The sequence below is a fragment of the Bactrocera neohumeralis genome, chromosome 4 (genome assembly GCF_024586455.1).
Source record: "Bactrocera neohumeralis isolate Rockhampton chromosome 4, APGP_CSIRO_Bneo_wtdbg2-racon-allhic-juicebox.fasta_v2, whole genome shotgun sequence".
NCBI classification, from domain to species: domain Eukaryota; kingdom Metazoa; phylum Arthropoda; class Insecta; order Diptera; family Tephritidae; genus Bactrocera; species Bactrocera neohumeralis.
In genome coordinates this window covers 12497081-12520052 of record NC_065921.1, presented here as the reverse complement: position 1 = coordinate 12520052, position 22972 = coordinate 12497081, and the positions used below count along the sequence as shown (strand labels likewise).

The window sequence follows — 22972 nt, the reverse complement described above, 5'->3', positions numbered from 1 at the left end:
GCACAAATAATACTCGAAAGAAAAGCAGACAACAGAGATGTGAAATAACAAAGATATTATTTGATTTTGTGTTTTGTACAATACAATTTTCCTGAAATCCGCTTCCACTCGGCAACAAAACAACCCCATTATATGCGCTACAAGTGAACTAAGTGAGTCCACATGGAGTCTAGTGAAACGTTTATGGCACAACCGCCAGCAGAAGGCAACAATAATGCCGCAGCGACCCCACAAAAGCGCAACGACAACAAAAATTGAGCTGCAGGGATATTACTTTATATGCACATGTATGTATATAAGTCATTGTGAGTGTGTGTGGGCTGAAGAGTTTACCCCTTGTGGTGTGGAAAACGAGTTTGCGTGGCGTCGACAAAGCTTAGAAATATTTGAACTCAAACAAACTGGTGCAGGAAGACACATGCATGTGTGTAAGTGTGTATGTTAGCGGGCTCCATGTGGCAGGACAAATAAGTGTTGGGACGTGCCGCACTGTGCTGGTTGATAGTCAAGGGCGCCGCCAGCAGACAGAAACACATACGAGCACACAATAGCGAGTGATATTTATAGAGAGCGTTGTAAGGAACTTTGTTGAAAAATGGACAGAACCCGTGTATATGCTTTGTGGCGGCAACAGGATGTAAAAGTTACTAGCAAGCAGGCAACTTGCTGCCACAGCTGGTCGCCCATTGTAGTTGAAGTGAGAAAACGAAAGTTTAGATAGGCAAAAAAATAACAATGTTAGTGCAGAAAAGAGAAAAGGCAATGTGTGCTTACTTCCAACTACACACACAGACACACGCACATACAAATATGATTGTGCTTAGAAAAGTGGGAAACACAAAACATGGAATAGAAATTGTGTAGTGTTGGTCACTGCTGGGCATACAAGACACCAGCCATCAGTGGACTGACCAGTTGGTGGATAGAAATGCCAACACAAGTAAAGGTTTTGAACACACAGCATCGGAAGCAAGCATTTTCAAAGGAAATTCAGGAGCATGTGTGAATAGCAACCACTATACGTCCAAGCGCCGTTATGTATGCTTCTAAACCGCACACTACAAATAGTTCTGCTTTATTTTCGGTAACTTTTGTATTCGCTTGCTGCATGAAGCTGTTCGCCTGACCCACTAATTTGCCAATAAGGATAAAAATCAACTAAATTTAACGAAGCTTCCGCTAAAAACGGAAATAAACATAAAAGTACCGCTAAAGACTGTCGCGTGCGCGGCACATTTTCGCGGGTTTTCACCGCAACGGTACCCGTTATCGCATGCAAATGCCTAAACTCTGCACGAAGCGGGCATATTTAATTTCTACTGCAAAGAAATGGAACACAGTGATGGCAGTGGGAGAGAGCGAGTCGAAGTAGTTTACGAGTGAATACTGTGGGCATTGGAGTACATAAAATGACTGGTGTGCGAGTTCGCTTAGTAAGATGTGGTATTGTGCAAGTCAGTGTGGAATTTTTTTGTAATAGACGACGCGTGCCATGTCCTTTTCGAATAGGTTCACAGCAATCGACGTTGGTAAGCATTAAGCTGTGTGGAGTAGAAAATTTCAATGGCGGCAAAATGTTAAAGAAATCACGGTGTTATGTTTGGGGTAGTGACTACACGCATTTACTTCAAGCGGTACGTGAGTAAAAGTGTGGTAAACTTGGCTCTTTACATGCCTCCTGTATTTGCTTCTATTCAACTGATATGTTTTGCTGTGCGATACCAGCAAATGGCAGCAGTGTGCTTTAAAAGGATTCTGGAATATTTTTGAACTAGTTACAAACTAGTTAAAAGTGGTTTTTTCTTGGTTTCTTTTTTATGATAATTGATGATTAAATTTTCACAGTTATAATTTAGAATGAAGTTACCTTCCAATATACCATAAATAATACTTAATTTTTATGCTATAATGAAATCCCAATGTGCGGGCCATTCTTGGTACTTATTAGCTGCCTTTTATTTAACAAGCGTAAGAGAGTAGCGAACCGAGCAAAATACACCAGCTGTTCAAACAGACTGGAAACATTCCCATTGTAATCTAGCGCTAATATCTCAAGTTACAAAAATCATTAAATAAACATTTTTGCTTCTAAATAAATTTCAAATAATCATTCCGGACGGTTTTTGAATTTATTTGACAGTTTTGTCAGAATTATACCAAAACTTGAAAAAGCACTACCTTTGAGAAAACAAGTTTAGAGACAAATGATAAAGACGATTTCGGCCAATTCTTTTATATGTCATGATTTCAGTTATGGCAATATCTATAGCTTATCATTATTCTAGTTCTAGAAAAACTTATATTGCTATCAATCTACTGGGCCGTATCCATGTGACCCCCATAGAAGATTCTCCATTTCCAGAGGCTCCTGACCTCGCCCCCGTAGTTGGGCCACGCCCGGAACCACTTTGTCGAATATCAATTTCCTGATGGATATCCATATTATTAGTATTAATATCCAAATTAGGACGCTTCTCAATGAAGAGAGAATCTCCGCTACTACTTCAATCGCTTTCACTATCTGGTCTGGTTCGTTTATTGGAACCTCCGTTATTGGCTGCCGCGGTTCTAGCAGCTTGTCCAGCCTCGAAATCTCTTTTTAATGTATTATAATAATATCCACCTTCTTTATATTCTTTATATATTTGTTTTGAAACTTCAGCGTTTTTTTTAAATCTTGGTAATCTCTATATCCACCTTTATCTGGTGTATCTTTTATATCAGTCAACATTATAAATACACAAAAAAATCATCGCGTGGTGAACCAAACAAACTATACCGCTGTTCAAACCGACAGCAAAACCTTGTTATAATCTTGTGCGGTATGCCATTTCAGAAACTTCAAATTTAATGATGAATGTTTATTATCATTCGAAAGAGCATTCTTTTCCATTTATTTTTTGAAGATTATTTCTTTCCAATGTTTCAAAAGTCCAGCCGTTTAGTTCAATTTTCGATGACACGTACGAGCATTTCGACAGGCGAATGGCTCTAAGGCCTGAATCAAAACGGAATTGTCCACATAGACTTTAGACTTTATACTATATATCCCTACTGAAAAAGTCTAACGGTGTGATATCTCACGATCTTGATGGTCTATCGACCGGCTCAGAACGTAAAATTACACTGGTAGACACATTATTTGTGACATGAAAATTCTTAGGTGTTTCAAATGCAATTTGATACCCCGAAGTCAAATCTTAAAACAGAATTTTTCTATTACCCACAGATATTCTGTAACCAATTTTTACAATACTACTGTGATCAAATTGAAAGGTGAATTAATTTCAATTAATTTATAATTCGCGTGTTTTTCGAATCGGTAATTTTTTTTCTGTAAGTAGGTAGTACTGTTAAGGATTTATTAGTATTTGAGATTCGCGTCGTTTTCTGAGGCTCTAAAAGTGAATTCTTCGATTTTTACTATGTCTGTATTTATTGAAAAAGGAAGTGCGATAAGGAACCATGTTATACGAAAAGCTGAATCGAAGAAGGCTCTGATGGCCATCACGACGGAGAATTTTTCCAAGTGCTATATTGACTGGAAAATTCGTTGGCATAAGTGTATTGCAGCGGGAGGGGATTACTTTGAAGGAGATGAAAAGGACAAAATTCACCTTTCAATTTGAACACAGTAGTATTTCATTTGGAGATGATTGAAATATAATTTTCGGGGACGCGAATTAATATGTAGTAATAAAACTAAGAGAGTCTATGACTTTCAAAATAAGTTAATATGATGCCACATTTTATTGTAATCCATTCACTATTTCGCCAGACAATGAAGTGAACTCTTTCGCTACATTTGTTAATACTGCCAACACCTGAAAGTAATTCCGCGGATTTGATTCTTGCAAGTTTCAACACTATAAAATGTTCGGTTACACCCGAACTTAGCTCTTCCTTACTTTTTAATTGTATTTATTGTATTTATATACATTTTAAAGTCTTCAGAAATGATAACAGGCTCCTTCATAGAAATGGTTGCCAGCTACAGAATTACAAAAATGTCTATCAGTGCTATTTCTTTCCGAAGCTGCTGCTTTGGCGCCATTTCCAAATAATTGTTTAAGCAGCATTGTGTTGCTTTTGCTTGTGGCACATAACTGTGCGCCTATTCCATATGACACGCAAGTGTATCGAATTTTTGGTTTTTTATATCAAGTCGCTTGTCACAGCTGGTGTCATGCGAGAGAAAATATGCGGAAAATATATAAACATGCATATTCCAAGAATTAAAAGCGAAAAAACAAAAATATTAGAAATTCAATTTTTTCCTACTTTGAGAGACCACTTGACACTTGAAGAGCGACTCTAAGATGTTTAAAATTGGCTGCAGTGCAAATACCATATTTAACGTCTTTTGATGTGCGCTCGAGAGTGACACCTAAATTTCATTTAATTTATTGGGATTAGTGGGAAATTATTGTGGTAATTACCTGTTATTCACAGGATGTCCTCCAACTTCCGACTTGTGTGTGCGTGTGCATTTTAAGTACTGCCAGGCTAAGTACCGCACAAAGACAGCCGGCAATTGCTTGTTGCTGCCATAAAAACCACACATTAAACACAAGCGTGCAAATAAAAGATGACTCTAACGAGTGTATCTACTCCGAACGACTGAGTTAGCAGGCAAGGGCGGTGAGTGCGTGCTGCATGTCTTGAGAAACACAAGTGCCAACAGCAGGTAGCAACATGCTGACGGAAGTGTGTGTATGTGCCACATCAGACAACATTTGGCAGTAGATAACAACAAAAGTCGTGCCACAAACAGTTTAAAACAGAGCGTATTGATGGCTTGCTCCACAGCTTGGCATAGCTGCCACAAGTCCATAGCAACAACAAGAAATCATATGAAAAAAGTAAGTGCTTGTGTTTAATGTGCTTGCTTTTTGTGATGTGGCAGGCAATCAGTATGTGCCGCTGCTATTGACATTCGTCTCAATTCGTAGCAAAGGTGACTGTTTACGATTTGTGCCTGCGTCTCACACAAAGTGAGGGCTCCGTTGCATTTCAAACGTTTGCTGTGGTTGCTTCTACACTGCTGCACATAAATGGCATGGCATCTACAGTGGCTTTGTGGTTTAAATTGCTAGTATTAGGGGAGTGCGCACATGCACATTTATCTTCTATTTTAGTGCTAGGACACACATCTGTCGTTCTATTCTATATAACTGTCGTAGAATAATGTCACAGGCATTGTTTAGTCGCACATTTTTGCTCGCAAATTTTATTGCCCACATTTCGATTTATGTGTGTACAACGGGCCCCCGGTAACATATTGCAACTATTACTAATCAGCCAGCAACACTCTCTCCCCATCTAATCTTCACTGTCAATATTTATTGCTCACGTTTTCCCACCCACTAATAGATTGGGTAAACAACCCACAATCACTTACAGTTAACCGCATATTGTTTGCCCGAACTTCAGTTGCAATATCTTTTGTAGACAAATCATAGTCCTGCATGCTTAGGACTTAAGCATCCACTTAGCGCACTCTCGTGCCATAAATATGTTAGTATTACATACGATTTCTGTTCTTTCTGGCTAGGCCGTTGGGTGGGAGTCGCATTTGTTGAGTGTCCAATCAATTTTGCTTATGAATTGCGTTGCATATTGCGGTGGCTCAATACTTCTTAATACATACTTGTACAAAAGACTATAAATATGCTTTAGTGGGCTTCCTAACATTCACCTTTGTACACTGATACTGCAATAAAATAAAATAAATTGTAGAGATTGTTTCAAATTGATTTCTTTCGGTTAGCTGGGGTCAGAGCCAATATTTAGCCAAAGCAAAAATGTGGTTAGGGTTAAGCTTAATCAAATTCTTAAGTGCCCATATTTGTACAGTTTTATTTTTCTCATAAAACATGAATGTAGAAAATAAAAGGAAAAATATAAAAGAAGACAAAAAAAGAAAAACTCCCTTCACGCCAAATTTTCAGACAATTATCTCGAAAAGGAACGGGAATACTATCTCCCTACTATCTCAACCACAACCTGGTGGATTTTGAGAAAAGATTTGTGCTTGCAGCCTAATAAAATTGTTCTCACTCAAGAATTGAGGGCATTGGACCGCCGTAAATGTATTGAATTTGCCTTGCAACAACTGGAAAAAGATAATGATTTTTTTTAAAGAAAATCATCTCATCCGATGATTTTCACTTTTATCTGAGTAGTGCGGTAAATAAACCATTCTGGTGCGAAGAAAATCCACAAGTTATTCATGAATAACCATGGCATTCACCTACTTACATTGAATGAGAGTGCGGATACTGGTTCCTAGCAGTACATATCCGATAAAATGAGGTAGTATCTAAGTTTAAGAAACTATCGGGATTTTGCTCGTTCAAAATTGTTGTCTTTGTAAGTCTGAAATAACTAAATATCGTATGAAAAAAGTCAAAAACTTTATTGTTAGCGTCATTTTGCCCATTTACCTTTATAAGGGTTTTTGACACCGCTAAAGGTAAACAAAAGAGTTAGTAAACTTAAGAAAATTATTGTCTTCTTTAAGGTAAACAAAAGGTACATTGAGAAGTATCAAGCGAGATTTAATCAATGTCAAATAAGTATTCATTGTCGATATAAATCGTTGTAAAATAAATCAGATAATTTTCATTTACAATATAGTAATAAAGATACTAGCACTTAACTGAACATAAATTGAGCATAATTTACCAAACGTTTGTTGTCTTTAAAAATTTAAACTAAAAGAGCACTTATTTTTTAACTTTCTTCTAAAAGAAAACTACAATGTTTATTAAATAAAAGACTGCTCTTAGCCTTCATTTTTCTTAATATCTTGTAAAGAAAACCTTTTTTGTGCAATGTGCTATTTTTATTTATAAATAACTTCTTTGTTTTCCATAAACCACAAAAGTAACATTTAGACCAATACTAGTATATGTTCTCATCTGTATAGAGGCATAAGTCCAACCAGGTCCACCGTAATATAAGTTGTTCGACGGACCCGAACTATTTTTGAACTGGTCTTGCAAATATATTGCAGTGATTACGCTGTTATTGCTTTCCAACTGAAGTGAGTAAGAAAAGTAAAAAACAAATATGTTGAAAATAAAGAAATTGAAGGAGAATATAGTTCTGTCTGTTAAATTACTTACCGTTTCGGGTATGTCAAAATAAACGATTTGTACTTTGTTGGCTATAGCTGGTTGAAATACATTCTTACTGAATAAGAGTACATCAGTGGCATTGCGTACACCCCAAGTCGAGCTCCAAGAAAAGGCGACGGCGCAAAGTGCGAAGAGCACACAAATTTGCACGACAATCTTCATTTTCAAGCGCTGTTATGTTAAGTAATAAAGTTTTGTCCAGCTCTTCTGCTTTTTATACTTATTTAGGATGTGATAATTTCAATTTGATTGGAGCGTTTTTAGAGATAATAATCTGATAAGCCGTAGAAGCTTTCTAATAATACCCTTATATATTTTCTTAGTAACTTTTGATTTGAGGGTAAGCACCCAGAATTAATTGCTTATCATTGACAGATAAGTGACTTATCAATGAAGTTGATAAGAATATATGTATGTACTTGTATATAAAGATAATTATATATATTTAACAAAGTTATCGACTAATTTATAACATATGTATATATTAAAGCACTTTCTGTTTTATTTTCTGAGAAAGTATGCTACATAGTTGAAGTAAACATGTCATATATGTACAGTTAATAGGCTCAATAAATGGTATCTGTCGTGATATATACTATTTATTGAGCAAAACAAACATACTAGAGATATATCTTTCGGCAACTAGTGTGTTCAGCGGGAAATGTCTAAGTAGTTTGCAATCAATCATATTCACACTTCCAAATTATTTTTCAAGACTCCAAGTTACTTATAAGAAGTAATGACTTCTGAGAAAATGTAGGCTACATTAGTAACGGATTTTGTTTTGTTTGCTCCTTGAAGACGGATAATGGTAGTCGACTTGTAAAAAAATTGCCGACATACGTTAAGGTGAAGGAACGTTCGAAAAAATAATTACCGAAAAAACATTACTCCGAAAAAATATTATTCCGAATTTTTTTCGGAATGCAAAAAAAATTATAAACTAATTAGATTCGAAATTTATTTCATATTATAGTACGAGAAAGTAATTTATTTCACAATATTTGAAAATTTTGGAGTTTCAAAACTTGAGAAGTCATAAGTAACATTAAATTAAATTATGTATTTTTATTCTTCAAGAGAAAACTAATAACCAGCGGAGGTAGTCGTGCGCGAAATGTTATTTCCGAATATAAAAACTCCGAAAAATTTCGAACATCGTTTTTGCCAAAATGTTACAACTAAGCGAAAAAACATCAAGATGAGGAAAAAATTTAAAAGGTCATAAAAAACTGACACATACGAACGCCAAACCCTTTGAGGGTTTTACTATACTGACCTAGTACCATCACCTAGGCTTGGAATTTCTCACCCCCCAGACAATAATCCCAAAAATGTTCCACAGTGTAATTACTGCGATTTATTTTAACATAAACTGATTAGTTTTTCTGTAGATAAAAAATTTACTATTATTTATATTATAGTGATCAAAGATGATAAAGTTCTAAATAACCGAATATATCGGGGTTCTAAGTTGGCATATATGATTTTGTAACTTTGAAAATAATAAAACTTTTTTTCATTATAAAAATGTTAACTGCCGAAATTCTACATTGATATTCCCAAAAAAAAATTATTCCGAAAAATTCGGTGTTAAAAAAGTATTACATTATATATTTATAAAATATTTAACAAATTGGATTATGAATTTATGCATATAACAGAGTTTGTGAAACTACTTTTTAATTATTTAACAACTCCCAAATATTTCTGTTTCCTGATAAGCTAACTTTCAAAAGAGCTCTGCAGAATATTAAAAAATTATTATTCAATTCCGTAGTTCCAAGTTGGCGTATATGATTTTGAAAATATGAAAATAGTTTTGAATAAGAATTTTTTTAAATATAAAATTAGTAGCTGCCGAAATTTTAACATATTTTTTCAAAAGGATATCAACTCCGAAATATTCGGAATGAAAAAACTACAAAATTTACTGCATTTTGTATTTCTATAATTTTAAAATAAATTTGATTATGAATTTTTGACAACTCCGAAATATTTCAGTATCCTCTGCAGAATATTAAAAGAAATGTATACGTATTCAAATTCAAATTCAGAGTTCTAATTCTAATTCCAACTATGAAATATTAATTCCGACAAAATACCAAATCCGAAAAATTCGGAATTAAAAAACTACAAAAATTGCTACATTTTATATTTCTATAATTTTATAATGGGTTTCATTATGAATTTATGCAAATAAGTAATTAACTATTTGACAACTCCGAAATATTTCAGTATCCGGATAAGCTAACTTTGTACAGAACTCTGCAGAATTAAAAAAAAAAAAATTGATGCGTATACAAATTCTATGAAATTATAATTTCGAAATGAGAAATGGGTTTCAACTACTCCGAAATGAAACTGTTTACTTGAAAAAAGTTTAAAATCAGCAAGAGAAATATGAGAGCTGTAATACCTGCGTGAATACACATCTTGTGCATTCAGTAATACTAACTATTTCTTATTAAATCTAACTTCAACAACAATTGCATAAATCTTTTCCAACAAACTAAAGCCCCACAGCTACCCCAACTAAATCCGGCAGTCTAAATTCGCAACTTGGAGTGTTTGCCTTTTCGGCGAAAAAACAGCTACTCAACGCTAAACTATGCAGATCGCAATGCTAATCTGAGAGAAAATCGAAAACTAACTTTTTACAATGAAGGGATTTACACATACATATGTACATACATACGCTTGAATGCATGCAAACAAGTCAACTACCTATAAAAGAAGTTGCATCAAACGATATCCACTTTGGAAATCCAATTTGCCTCATGTCAAGAATTGCTTCCACTAATGCCATGCAAGGAAAGCGATAAGCTTTTGCAACTTATAAGTTGCAAGTTGGCTCGTATACACATACATAAGCTGAAATACATTTATACTACTTTAATAGATATGTATATGTATGTATGTATGGATATGTATTACTACTTGGCGCCATTTTAAAGTATGTAGTACTAAAAAATAGTTACTCATACATTATAACAAGTATATTTGCAGTAAGTGTATGCGTGTTTGCGCTTCTTAAAAGCTAGCTTTGTTATACGAACGACTTGCAACAAAGTTCTGTTTGCCTGTGCCGTCGCAGATGCCAATGCAAAATGGCGCCGACGACAAACTTTGCCAACAGATGACTGCGAAGGAATGCACGAGATGTATAGTTGTGTGTGTAGTAGTAGTTCTTGCATATACTTTGTATGTATGTAGTTGTCTCAAAATTGCTCCATATCGCTAGCGGCTATTACGTCAGCCAGTATTGGCATGAAAAATACGCGCTGATGCTGTTAGGGCGCTTTGTGTAAGTAGTTGTTGATAAACGTTGCATAAAAAGTTGCATGCAACTATTTAGTCTTATCTGGAAATGCGCATACGACAATTTGTAATCGTAGCTATGTCTGTCTTAAACTGTTTTGAGTTTTCTTTTGCATTTGGCTTTTTGCAACGCACTATTGGATTATTTATTACCGGAAAATTGCAGTTGCACGACAATGTCTTGCAACAAACGATGCTGCGGAGTACGTGCAACATAAAGTTTAATAGGAGTAATGGCAGTTCACTTGTTGATTATATAACTTTTTAGTGGGTTTCTTACATAAATTACACGTTCTTCAGCTTTCAATGAAATTCTTTATCAATAATTAAATATTGCCAATATTTAATCTTTATTATAGCGCTTTCATTTGCGATTTCATTTTCACTTTCGTTTTAAGATTTATTTCGAGCCACCAACCATTTTGGTCGGCCGCGAAGCTTTTAAAGGTAGCACTGAATGAACTCTGTATATAAAGTACATTATATATATGTATGTGTGTGTATAAAAATCTGTCTGCGGCTTAAAGCAGCTTTAATTTGCATTTATGTGCACATATATTCTCTTTTTACCACACTTGCAACAATTGTTTATATTCATTTGCGCCAAATTGTTGCCAATTGCAGTGTAACTGCTAAAAGCCTCTTCCCCACAGAGCTTTCCACTTGTGCTCCTCTCGACTCCAGTGCCGTTTTTTGTAATAATTTTATGTTGTTGCAGCCTGTGGCTGCGTGCCTTTTTGTTTACCGTTTGTTGTTGAGTTTTTTATACCCGCGTCTGTTGAGGGTATATGGGTCTCATAGTCTCCGCTTCGTATTATCAACAGTTGTTGTTATTGCCTTTCGCATACTTTTTCTTTATTTTACTTTATTATTCGTGCTTCGACAACAACAAGTCATTGCCAGATAAGCCTCGGGTGTGCAACAATGAGAACATATGCGTGTAATGTTATTGCCGAGACGTTGTGTCTCTCATATCCTCACCACCCTCCAACTCCTCTCAATTCAGTATTATTTACTTGGGTTAAAGCTTTTTGTTTTTTACTTACAACACTTGTGGCCGTTGGTGTAAAACAAGCTTACCCGAACTCGCAATCTCTCTGCCACATAAGCCATTCATAATCTTTGCTACAGCTTCAAACACTGGTGGCGGCAATGTCTTTCAAATCCTAAATGAACTATGCACCTAGGAGAAGTCCTCATTGAAGTGAGTGAAAGCGAAGGCGTTTATTTGAAATGTGCTAAATGGAAGGGCGGTAGGTGAGGCGTTATTGCAGGGGTGGTCGAGTTCATTGAGAAGTATGGAGCAGCAGAAGTTGTTTGACATTTTGTTTTAAGGCTATTTTCATTTCCCAATTGCGAGTGTTTACGTTACTTGTGTATTGGAAACCCTAATATATAAAACTAATTTATGTACATTTTTTTCTTACATTGCGAAGTCAAAAATCTTTAAATATATACTACAAGGTGCGTTCTAAAGTAAACAGGACTTAAAAAAAAAAAAAAAACAGAACAAACGGTTTTTTCAGAAAATCAATTTATTTTATTCAAAATAGTCTTCTTTTGCTTCAACACAGCTTTTTGCACGGTCCAAAAGCATGGCGAACGCGTGTTTTTGCTCGTTGGCCGGTATGGCCGCCAGTATGCCGGTGCAAGCCTTTTGAATGGCCTCTACGTCTGCATAACGCTTTCCTTTCATGGGCAAATGCCTTTTTCCGCAAAGGAAGAAGTCGCACGGTGCCATATCAGGTGAATACGGGGAGTGGTTAATGGTTAAAATGTGATTTTTGGTCAAATAATCGTCCTTCGAATGTTGGATTCTGAGCAATTTTTGGTCGTCAGTGTGCCACCAGGGGGCGCTAGATAGCCCTGTTTACATTGGAATACACCTTGTATTTCAGCTTACCGTATTGATCTTGTTTTTATGAAATTATTAATTATGAAAGAGTTTTGTGAAAGCTTCATTGTTTCTGCAAATATAACTATAAGCCTAACATTTCTCAATAAAATTCTGAAAATCTTTTTCCATAAAGATACCCATTTTTGGAAAACTATTAGAAATCCAATACCTCTCTGACTATCCGTGCAAATTTCTTCGATAAATCGACCTTCCCCTTCTCGCTTAGAATTATAATTCTGCAAGCCAGTTCGATTTAGTACATGAAATCCATCGTTATTTTTGCATTTCACAAGTCTTAGAGACTTAAAGTCTAATTTTATTATATCTAGCAAGAGGAAGTCGTTCGTGTTAGTTTCAGTTCTTAATGAGTACATATTAGAAGACATAATACTCTTTCGAATAGTCAATTTGGTTATCGTGGTCAGTGGAGCTCAATCCGTTGACTTATATATAGTAGCATTCGCGGAAAACTGTTTTCTAACCCGTGGAATGGAATGTGTACGATCTTGATCCAATTAAGGTATTTTTCGCCAAAAAGTTAACTGTAACATAACCAGTAAGCAACCTGATAGTTATTGGTTATAATTGAGCTTTTAGATGCATTAACCTTTTTTTTTCAATTAATATATAGAATAAGAGGCTAGCCCGTTTTTCAAGTGCTATGAAAATATCCAAAGTGGTGAGTTTTAGAGAAGTGATTGTTTAAATGGCGAATTAAACAAAAAGTTAAAGGTACCATAGCTGGTAAGCAACCTAATAGATATCGGTTATAATTGAACTTTTAACTGCAATCAAGCCTTTTAAAATGAATATATGGAATAAGATCCTAGTCGATTTTTCAAGTGCTACTTAAAACTTTAAAAGCGTGCCTCTCGAAATACTTTTTCCATACGGTCGTTACCACATATCATTGGCATGAATATTCTTTAAGTATCTGTTTTATATGAATCAACAAAGAGCTATGCTTAGCGAAAGAACTTTTAAAAGTCTAAGTTTCTTTGTTATATCAAAAAAGCACAATACCTAAAAATCCCATAAAACACGGCATCACTGTTCTGTTGCTTTCTTTTTACTTATTTTACACACTTTTATTTACTCATTCTTTATTATTATTTATTTGGCTCTCTTTTGATTGTGTGGCTCGCCGATGCGATACAAGTGTGTGCGTGTGTGTATTCCGAACACATTTAGGGTAAAGTGTAAGTAATGTTGCATAGAAGCAAATCCCGGCACTTAACCTGATGTTACCACTACTTCCGTTTGCAGCGGTGCGGCATGTGGCGCAATTGCAAATAAATAGCTATGTGTAATATGTAGTAACGAGTATTTCCTTAATGCTTACTACTGTTTGTGCGGGTGGAATGGGTAGGCAGTAGGTGGTGAGTGGGGGTGTTAATTTGTTGGAGTGATTGGAGCAGTTCTTTGCACTGTAAGTAGTAAATGTGGGTAATGGATGAGTCTCTGCCATACAGGCAGGCAGCAAGGCAGGCGTGCGGAAATGTTGATAAGCCATTAGTGTGAGTGTTGAAATCTGTTGCGGCGGCACAAGTGTAAAATTGCAATTGTCCTTTTTCTTAAAAACAACAAAAGGCACAAAAGGAGCAAAGAAAACCGACGACCTTTCTTCTCGCATTGTTTCCAACGCCATTCCTGCGTGTCAAATTGTTTGTGATTTGCGTTGAAACAAAGCAAAGTTGCAGCTTAAAAGTTGTGCGAAGACAAGTTGTGTGGTTACCAAACTTAGTTGAACTAGTTTGATGTTATCTCTGCGCTTTTCGGGCTTGTTTTGCAAAGTTCTAAGGTTGATTTGATCTTCGGCTTGAGGGGGTAGAAAACTAATTTTAGTTTTATTATTCTTTAAATTCTTTTTGAGTTGAAGCGTGTTGGAATAATTTATAATGATCTCAAATAGATTATTTCGGCAATTATAAATGTAAATCTTGTTTGAAAGGAGTGAGATTAAATATTTGGTTACGTTTCAGTAATTGGTAGTTTTAATTTTGAAAGCCAACTAATTTAATTTTATTAGCTATGTATATGTATAAGAAATCAGAAACATTACTACTAATGTACGTGTGTCTCCACTTAAATAACTTTGTTGTTCAAATCGTTAATTTTACGAGAGTAACATAGTTCTCAGTCTTCTAGAGTAGTGTTCGGAAGTTCAGTCCTTTTTCCAATCAGGGTAAAATGTCTTCTGACCAAGAAATCAAGCTACCAAAGACAGCCGCTAATTAAAATTAAGGGCCTAACCTTTTCAACTGATAGATCAAAGCTAAAAGCAAATGGTATGAGATATGCGCACTGATCTAACAACGTCTATTTGTGTTGACACTGGTTCTTTATAAATCAATCTTAATATCTCAAAAGCAAATCATAAGACTTTTTACTGGGCCTAAATTTATTCGGGCCAGAAATACAATAAATCATAGAGTGAAGTATAGTAGCAAACCTTATAAAGAAGTATATACAATAGATCAGTAGATAAAACTTTTAATGAAACCCAAATAACATATTATGAAAATATGGTAGTTACGATCTGAAGAAATTTGAACCATATAAACTGCGCGCAAACCGAATTGATAAATATTTTTTTCATTTAACCTCTGAAGTTAGCATCAGAGAGTTTGCAAAGGGTCTCAACATCTCTTATGGAATAACACAACACATTTTGGTTAATGTTTTGGGTATGAAGAGTGTCAATGCTGGAAATTCCCGAATCTTTTGTTAAAACGGTGTCGAGTAGAGAACGCAAAAGAGATGCTTGACAACGGAGCTGAGGATCCTACAACCATCAGACGGATTGTTGCTTGAGACGAGACGGTTTCAAAATATGACGTTTAAACTGTGCAAGAATCTAGCGAATTGAGCTCCAAATATGAGTCGAGGCCGAAGAAACCAAAACACCAACTGTATTCCATTTCAGGTGAGACAACAAATGGAAAATTGATGTAAGCGTTGGCTTGCCTTTATTGAAGCAAAAGGAGCGTATTTTGAAGGCGATAATAAATGGGTTTCATAGGCAAAAAACAGCATTTCTTCAACAATTTCTTTCCCTTATGAAAAATTAAATATTTTATTTGAATTTTTTATTGTAACAAACATACACTATTAAGAAAGAAATTCTGAAATTTTTGGAAAAAATATTTTAAGCTCGTCCATTATGACGCCATTTCCGGTCCCCCTCGGAAAAAAGATGCGTCCGCGATGAAGGGTAACGCCTTAAGGGATCATCTAAAAAGAAAAAGTGCGAGTTTTGGCTAAAATCTTAACCTTTCCTAATTCCTTTGAAGTCTTTAAAAATTGTATCTCAACGGACTGTGTAAAATTTCATGAAGATCGATTTAATAGTGCTCGAGAAATCTTGCCAACCATTTTCAAAAGCACAGATTCGAGAAAAACGCTTTACTTGGATCAATTTGAAAAAAATTTAGGACAATATTTTAGAAGTGTTGGAGAATTTAACAAGACAATAAGAAAAAATCGACTTTTTTAAACCCGTAATCCCATGTAATGCCTTAAAATACGTGAAAGTGTAACTGTTTTCTTAGTCCGGGTCGATTTTGATCAGATAGTATATACTTGTATTTAAGCGGGTTAATAACTATTGTTCGGACATTATTCAACATAAATTGGCAAAATGTAAGCTAACAGCTAGAATGATAACAATATAGCTTGCGACAGTCTGTTTCTTTCCTTAATGATCGTTTGACAGATAAGTGTAGTAGTTCGTGATGCATAAACCCAAGAAGGAAAAGGCCTTGTTTTCCGTTAATGTAAAAGTTGGACAGTTCGTTTCATTTATAGCATAGCATACTGCATGTAGCAAGTTAAATTCGATTAAACAATGGATAGATAGGTTCAAGGATAAGCTAGAGGTCGGAGCTCCCGAAAACATTTCAAATTTGATCATTACTTCTTAAAATTTTTAGATAGTCTGCGACACCATAAAAAAATAACTTCATTAAATAACCTTCTCCTTAGAGTAACTACTTTTTCGGATATTTATATGGTTCTGTCTACTACAAGTTTAATATGAATATATAAATATGAGTAAGCTTTATTATTTCTGAAACGAAGACCCAAGTGTTGAGGGAATTGATTAAAATAATATATCAAGCAAACTGAAGCCTTGAAGTCCTCCATAATATTATACTCGTATTTCCAACCAACTAATATCCTATGTGCAATACAAGAAAATGGCAAAGTTTATAAATTTTTGAAGAGGCACTGTACCAAAATAATGAAATTTTATAAAAAAAATATTTGTTTTCTATAGAATTCAATGCATAAATGTGAAAATAATATCCCTTGAGTATGCTAATCATCGTTTTCTCACACTAAATTTTAGCCGCACAATGCATTTGCGCCTAATTGTTGAAATAACAAAAACTTTTTAATGGAAAATCAGTAATTTTAATTCATATCCGGTAATATGATTACCCCTTGCGTATAAATCACATGGTTGGGTATAAATACAATATGTTTAATGTAAGCAACGCCCGGAACATTGAACTTTGTGCCAGCAGCAACACCGCCGTCGCGCCTTGACGTCATAGTAACTGTTGTGTTTGTTGTTGCTGCCGCTAACAAGTATTAATATCAACACCCCCAAATTGGCACTTAACAGCGGCGTTGCCCAAACACAGACGCGTGTACGCATGTGTGGATGCCACTGAGGGATGCACGCAACGGGCTTTTAAACGCCGCCTGTGGCAATATGTAAATGTGGGCGCGGGTAAACACAACAAAGTGCAATAAGAAAAACAAATGCAATTAAGCGTAAAGCGCGCACCGTTATCCTTAGAGGGCGTGCCACAACACACTCATATGTTATATGTGTATTTAAATATATGACGGTGGTGTGTGTGTGAGCGCTGTGTATTCGCACTTCCAGCTGCGTCTTCGGCGCGTGGGGTTAACGCTGCGCCGTGCTGTGTGGTGGGGCCTTAAAATTCGTTGAATTTATTATGCAAGCTTATGCCACAACGTGACGCAAAAGGTCGTGCCACAATGCGTCCCTAAGGGCTTTTCATGATTTTCATGACTCTTAAATGCTATGCGCCGCTCCCCTCCTCTCGTGCCTTATGCGCGCTCCCCGGTTGATGAAACACAACAACTTTGCAACAAAATTAAATCGAATTTTAAAGTTGTCGACAGCAAATGAGGTCGAGGAGTTGATAAACACTCCAGCACACTTACACATACATATGTGTATAGGTGTGTTTGCACATAAGCAATTGTAGGCGTAAGTCAGGCGTAAATGGCTGCAGCGGCGCGCAAGTTGTTCGGATTTTCACATAAACTAATTCGTTTGTTTTGTTCTCTATTCGTTGCAGATTCGCCGTCGACTTCATTGATGTGCGCGAAAAGGAGACGCGACGCGGCACGCGCGGCGCTGGCAATCCGGAGCGCAAACGCGGCCGCTTCCATCAGCGGCGCAATCAGCAAGTGCAACAAACAATGCAGGCTGATGACGCGTCTGCAGCCGGGTTGGCGCTGTCGGCAACAACGACGCTAAAAACGATTGCAACAACAACAACGACGACAACAACTGCAGCGCCACCAGTAGCACAATTAGAGGCGTTCGCCAGCGAAAATGAATATATCAGCAGCGACAAGGAAAACATGCAACAACAAAAGCAACTATTCCAACAACAACAACAGCAGCAGCAGCAGCAACAAATATCCAATAAAACTGTCAGTGTTGATGGCAATCAACACAGCAACGCGGACAAGGCGCAGGCGGTGGGAAATAATACCAACATGTCAACAGCAACGCTAACCAACTCTAAGGACACCGTCAACACACAAGCAACAACGCGAACAGCGGCAATGGCAACAGCACAAAAATCAGCGCCGAGCCGTGGCAGCAGCAGCAATAGTGGCAATAACAACAGGCAGCAATCAAACCGCGACGCTAATGCTGACTTCTCCTCCGAAGAAGAAGCGGCTAGACGCATCAAACCGGAAGATTTATTAGAGTTGCAGGAGCGTATCACAAAGGAAATACTCAATTCGAAATTGCAGGGCAAGGAAATGCAGGAATTGCAGGTAAGCCCTCAGCAAGCAGTGAAGCAAACAGTAGAAGCTCATAAACCAGCGAACCGGTGTCGTTGAAGGTGCCGCCGTCGTGGCAAGAATACGGGTCAGGTAGTATAGTTGCCAACGAGGCGTGTGCTCTGCTACTAATCCAAGTGGCATGTTCATAGTGCATTCGTTGAGTAGATATATACAACGGCTGCATGCTTGTTGGACAACAATGTCGCTGCTCATGCATTCCGCTGGGGTTCGATTTCACCTGGTAGTTAGGCGTTACGGCGTTCTTATGTACATAGGTGGTTAGGATCGGAGCGACAATGACGAGTGCACTCGGGTAATTCGTTTAGCAGTGACACGCCGCCTTGTGAGCTTACATAATTGCTGTCACAGAAGGCCCAGCTGCGCGCGGAAAAGTTCATTAGTGCAGAAACAGCAGGTGCATATGGCAAGGAGCAAAATAGTTAGCAGGCGGTATTTATGCAAGGGGACCATGCAGCGCTTAGTGGAGTTTAGCAAGTTTAAGGCATCGCAAAGTTTCATTGTTTGTTCAAAAGTTTAGTTCAAGTATAGTTAGGATAAAATCAAATACAGGGTGTGGGTGTGTTATAAGTATCTTAAATTTAAAAGGTTTTCTAAGTGAATAAAAATTTTCTCTACGAAAATGTTGTCTTGGGAAAGGATGAGTGCTGATTTTCGTTCATACACGTTCAAAATGAAAAAGCTTGCACTACAAGCAGATATTCGTATAGTAGATATATCGTATAATTTCAGATCGATATCTAAAAAGCTGAGGGTATAGTTCGCGTATATATAGACGGACATGGCAGAATCGACTCAGCTCATGCTGATGTATTGGGTAGTCGAGAAAGTCTTTTCGTATTTCTAATCAAACTTTAACTAATTTTTTTTATATTTATAATCAACTTTACTGAACCAAATATGGACCATTTTGGTAGAACACTTTTTGCCATTTTTCCGCTAGAGAGATTATTCCATCAGTGTAAAATTTTTGTGGTTCCTCAGCGAAAAACAGCGACAAGTATTTTTAACAGGCTTCTCTTCAAGCCAACTTTACTCCATTAAGGGAGTTTTTCATTGTCCGAAACAAATGGTAGTTCGATGCTGCAAGGTCAGGGCTTTATGGTGGATGCATCAAAACTTCCCAGCCAAGCTCTCCCAGTTGTTTGCCGAGTCATCAAAGATGTGTGTGGTCTAGCGTTGTCCTGATGGAAGACGAAGCCCTTTCTGTTGATCAGTTCTGGCCGTTTTTTTCGATTGCTTGCTTCTATCTCATCAGTTGTTGACAGTAAAATGTATAATCAATCGTTCGACCAGGCTTGAGCAGCTCATAGTGAAGGATTCTTTTAAAAGCCCACCAAATCTCAGCATAACTATTCGAGGCATCAATCCTTGGGACCATTTGTTGAGCTTCACCACGCTTGAACCATGATCTTTTGCTCATATTACTGTCGTATTTGAAGCACTTTTCATCTCATGTTACCATTCGCTTCAGAAATGGTTCGATTTCATTTTGATTCAGCAAAGAATTGCACATGGTAATTCGGTCCATTAAACTTTTCACAGACAATTCATGTGGTACCCAAACCTCAAATTTATTTTTGTAGCCAGCCTTTTTTAACTGGTTCAAAAGTTTGATGATGAATGTAAAGTTCCTTAGTGATGTGAGGTGCATCTTTCGCAACGAAATTTCTAGAACGGAAGCGAGCGAACTATTGTTGTGCTACACGAACTGATACAGCATCGTCTCCGTAAACTTTACGAATTTCATTGGTGGCTTACGTGTATGTGTATGTGTTGTCAAAATACGAAAAGATTTTTTCGACTACCCAATATTATTTTTTTTTTTAATTCCGACAAAGAACTAGTAACTATTTAAGATAATAACGCCGAACCTCCGAAGGGTAGTCACATAATATATATATATAAATGATCAGCGTATGACAAGCGGAGTTGGTTTAGCCTAGTCCCCCATGTTTTGAGATATCGATCTGAAGTTTTGCAAATCATGTTCTTGCATGAAAACTTTTCTATTTGAGAATGGTATTATAGCTCCTATGAAACCGAAGTAAACGTTTTTTCTAGTTTCTTGCAAAATTTACGAAACTTCTGCATGCCTCAAAAAAGTATTGTTTTTCCGGCGAAAAACCCTATCCACTTCACACTTCCACTGCACTTCAACAATTTTCCGGCTCTGTTCAAAGTACTTAAATTTCTCTATGAAAATCTTTACTTTAACGACTGCTCCAACTTCAACGCTGCATTTAGTAATGAGTTATGTGCTCCTTAATGGCTCTCAACTAAATATCACTATGCCCCAACTATTTTTATAGCAATAACACTTGCCGGGGCCAAGTTAATATTAGTAGCCTCCTTTATTGACATCGCGCGGCCGGACACAGCTTTGTTGTAGATAAATTCTCAAACTCACCTGCATCCGTAAGATTTTATTATTAGCTTTTTATGTGCTTCTACCTTAACATCGCCGCTATTACACACCAACACACTTGAATATTTCACTTTTTCACAACATATTTCATTTTCTCTTTATACACTTTTTTATATCGCCGGATGGTATTTTCATGCGCCACTTCGATGTTGTTGCCGATGTTTATATCACTTTATATCATCTCCTCATGCTGCGCATCATCGCCTCTGCGCTTGTGTTCTGCCCATATTGCATGGCATAACTTGCAACTCCCTACGCGGTGTATTAATATTGACGTTGCTGTTGTTGTTGTTGTCGCTAGGAGAAAATCAATCGCGAAATTCTAAACACAAAGGTGTTCAATATGGATGCTGGCGGCGGTGGCGGCAAGCGCAAGCGAAGACGTAAAAATCAACGCGCCATCAACGGTATGCCAAACGATCAGCAAGCAGACGCCACAGCGAACGGCGCGGCCGCCGATGGCGGTGGTGAGGGTGCTGGCAAATGGAAGAACAGCATTGCGGCCAAGGCACGTAGTCTAATGAATTTGCACAACAACGAGGCGGGGCGGCGGGTGAGTACCTTTGTTGTAAATGTTTTATTAAAAGTTTTTTACAAGTCAGCGCACTTGCCTCATGCATCAAATTGTTGCAAATAAGTGGCAAAAACATTTATTAATTTCGAAAAAAATAATTACAAAACTTTTCGTTTTTCCTTTGTGAACTCAACATGCAACAATTTGAGGGGCAACATAAAAAAGTTTTACTTTTCATCATAAAAAGCAATAACAACGAATATGTTGCAACCATAAAGAACAGGTTGTTGAATTTACTCATGGTAGATATGTATGTGCGTGTGTGTGTGCTGCTTTGTGCGCCGGCTACGCTTGCAGTTGACAGTTGCGAGTCGATTAAACTATTTTCTGTTTACGCTTTTTTAATTTGCCCGAGGCGCGCGGGGGAAATTGCGAATTAAAAGCGGAATTCATTGGACGTCCACTTATGGTCGATTTTGAAATGAATAAATGTTGGTTGCAAACCAAGGCAACAAGTGCCACAAGCACAAACACACCCATGCAAGAACAAGAAATTTAATAAAAATTTTTATCACTCGTTGAGCAACACTGATTTTGTTAGTTATTGTTGTTGTTGTTCTAGTGCAGATTGACTTACAGTAGCCAATTGGCAATTTCAAACACAAACTGCTTGATACAAGCAAACGCACACACATATACAAATATGTATATATATAAAATGCTGCATTCGTATCTCTTCTGGCCTTTCCACAAATCTGGCCAATCAAGAGCAATATGCCTGAGGCAATTAGAGTCTACGTTGATTTCCTGTGTAGTAAATTGAAAGCGTGAAACCAACGGCAACGGCCACCGTGGGCGCTTATGTTGCACGTAGTTACTCACTCTGTATATCCGCGAAGAGCGTCCGACGACATTGCTGCTGATGACACTGTTACTATGTTTCATTTATATATTTTTGCTTTTTTAGTTTTTAATAAATAGTAATCAGTGAAATTGTTGAGGACAGACAGTGTGGTGAAAGTTCATTATTTTTTAATAAATTTCACTCCTACAAAATTTGTATTTGATTTAATTTAATTATTTTTTATATAGATGTTGAAAAGTTTGGTCTATACTAAAATTTTATGAAATTTGATAATTTATTACTGTCCTCTGGGCACCTCATCTCTCTTAATAATATTCGTTGCTAAGCTTATTTCAATTCCTATCAAAAGAAAGAGCAAAGAAAGCGAACCAACTAGGAAAAGTTCACTTAAACTTGACACAACTTTCCATTTCAAATCAGCCAAGCCAATAATGGACTGGAGCTATTCGTCTTAATATTATTTCACAGGTTATTTACTAGTAGGACTTCGATATTTTTCTTCTTTACTTGCGTACACAGCTTACGCTGTTATAGCCGAATTAACAACAGCGCACCAGTCGTTTCTTCTTTTCGCAATTTGGTGTCAATTCGAGATACCAAGTGCGGAGTGGAGGTCTTCCTCTGTATTCCTCGCCGGGTACTGCGTCGAATACTTTCAGAGTTGGAGCGTTTTCATCCATTCGGACGATATGACCTAGCCAGCATAGCCAGCGTAGCCACTGTC

At 36.9% G+C, this 22972-nt stretch overlaps 1 protein-coding gene across 1 annotated transcript in view; it reads left to right on the top strand.

Annotated features, from left to right (window-relative positions):
* The window catches only part of LOC126755643 (protein Wnt-5), a 239053-nt gene that overhangs the window by 200187 nt on the left and 15894 nt on the right, over positions 1-22972 (top strand). Inside the window, 2 exon segments of the mRNA XM_050468356.1 lie at positions 17700-18414; positions 21171-21422. Coding sequence (XP_050324313.1) covers positions 17700-18414; positions 21171-21422 — 967 coding nt within the window.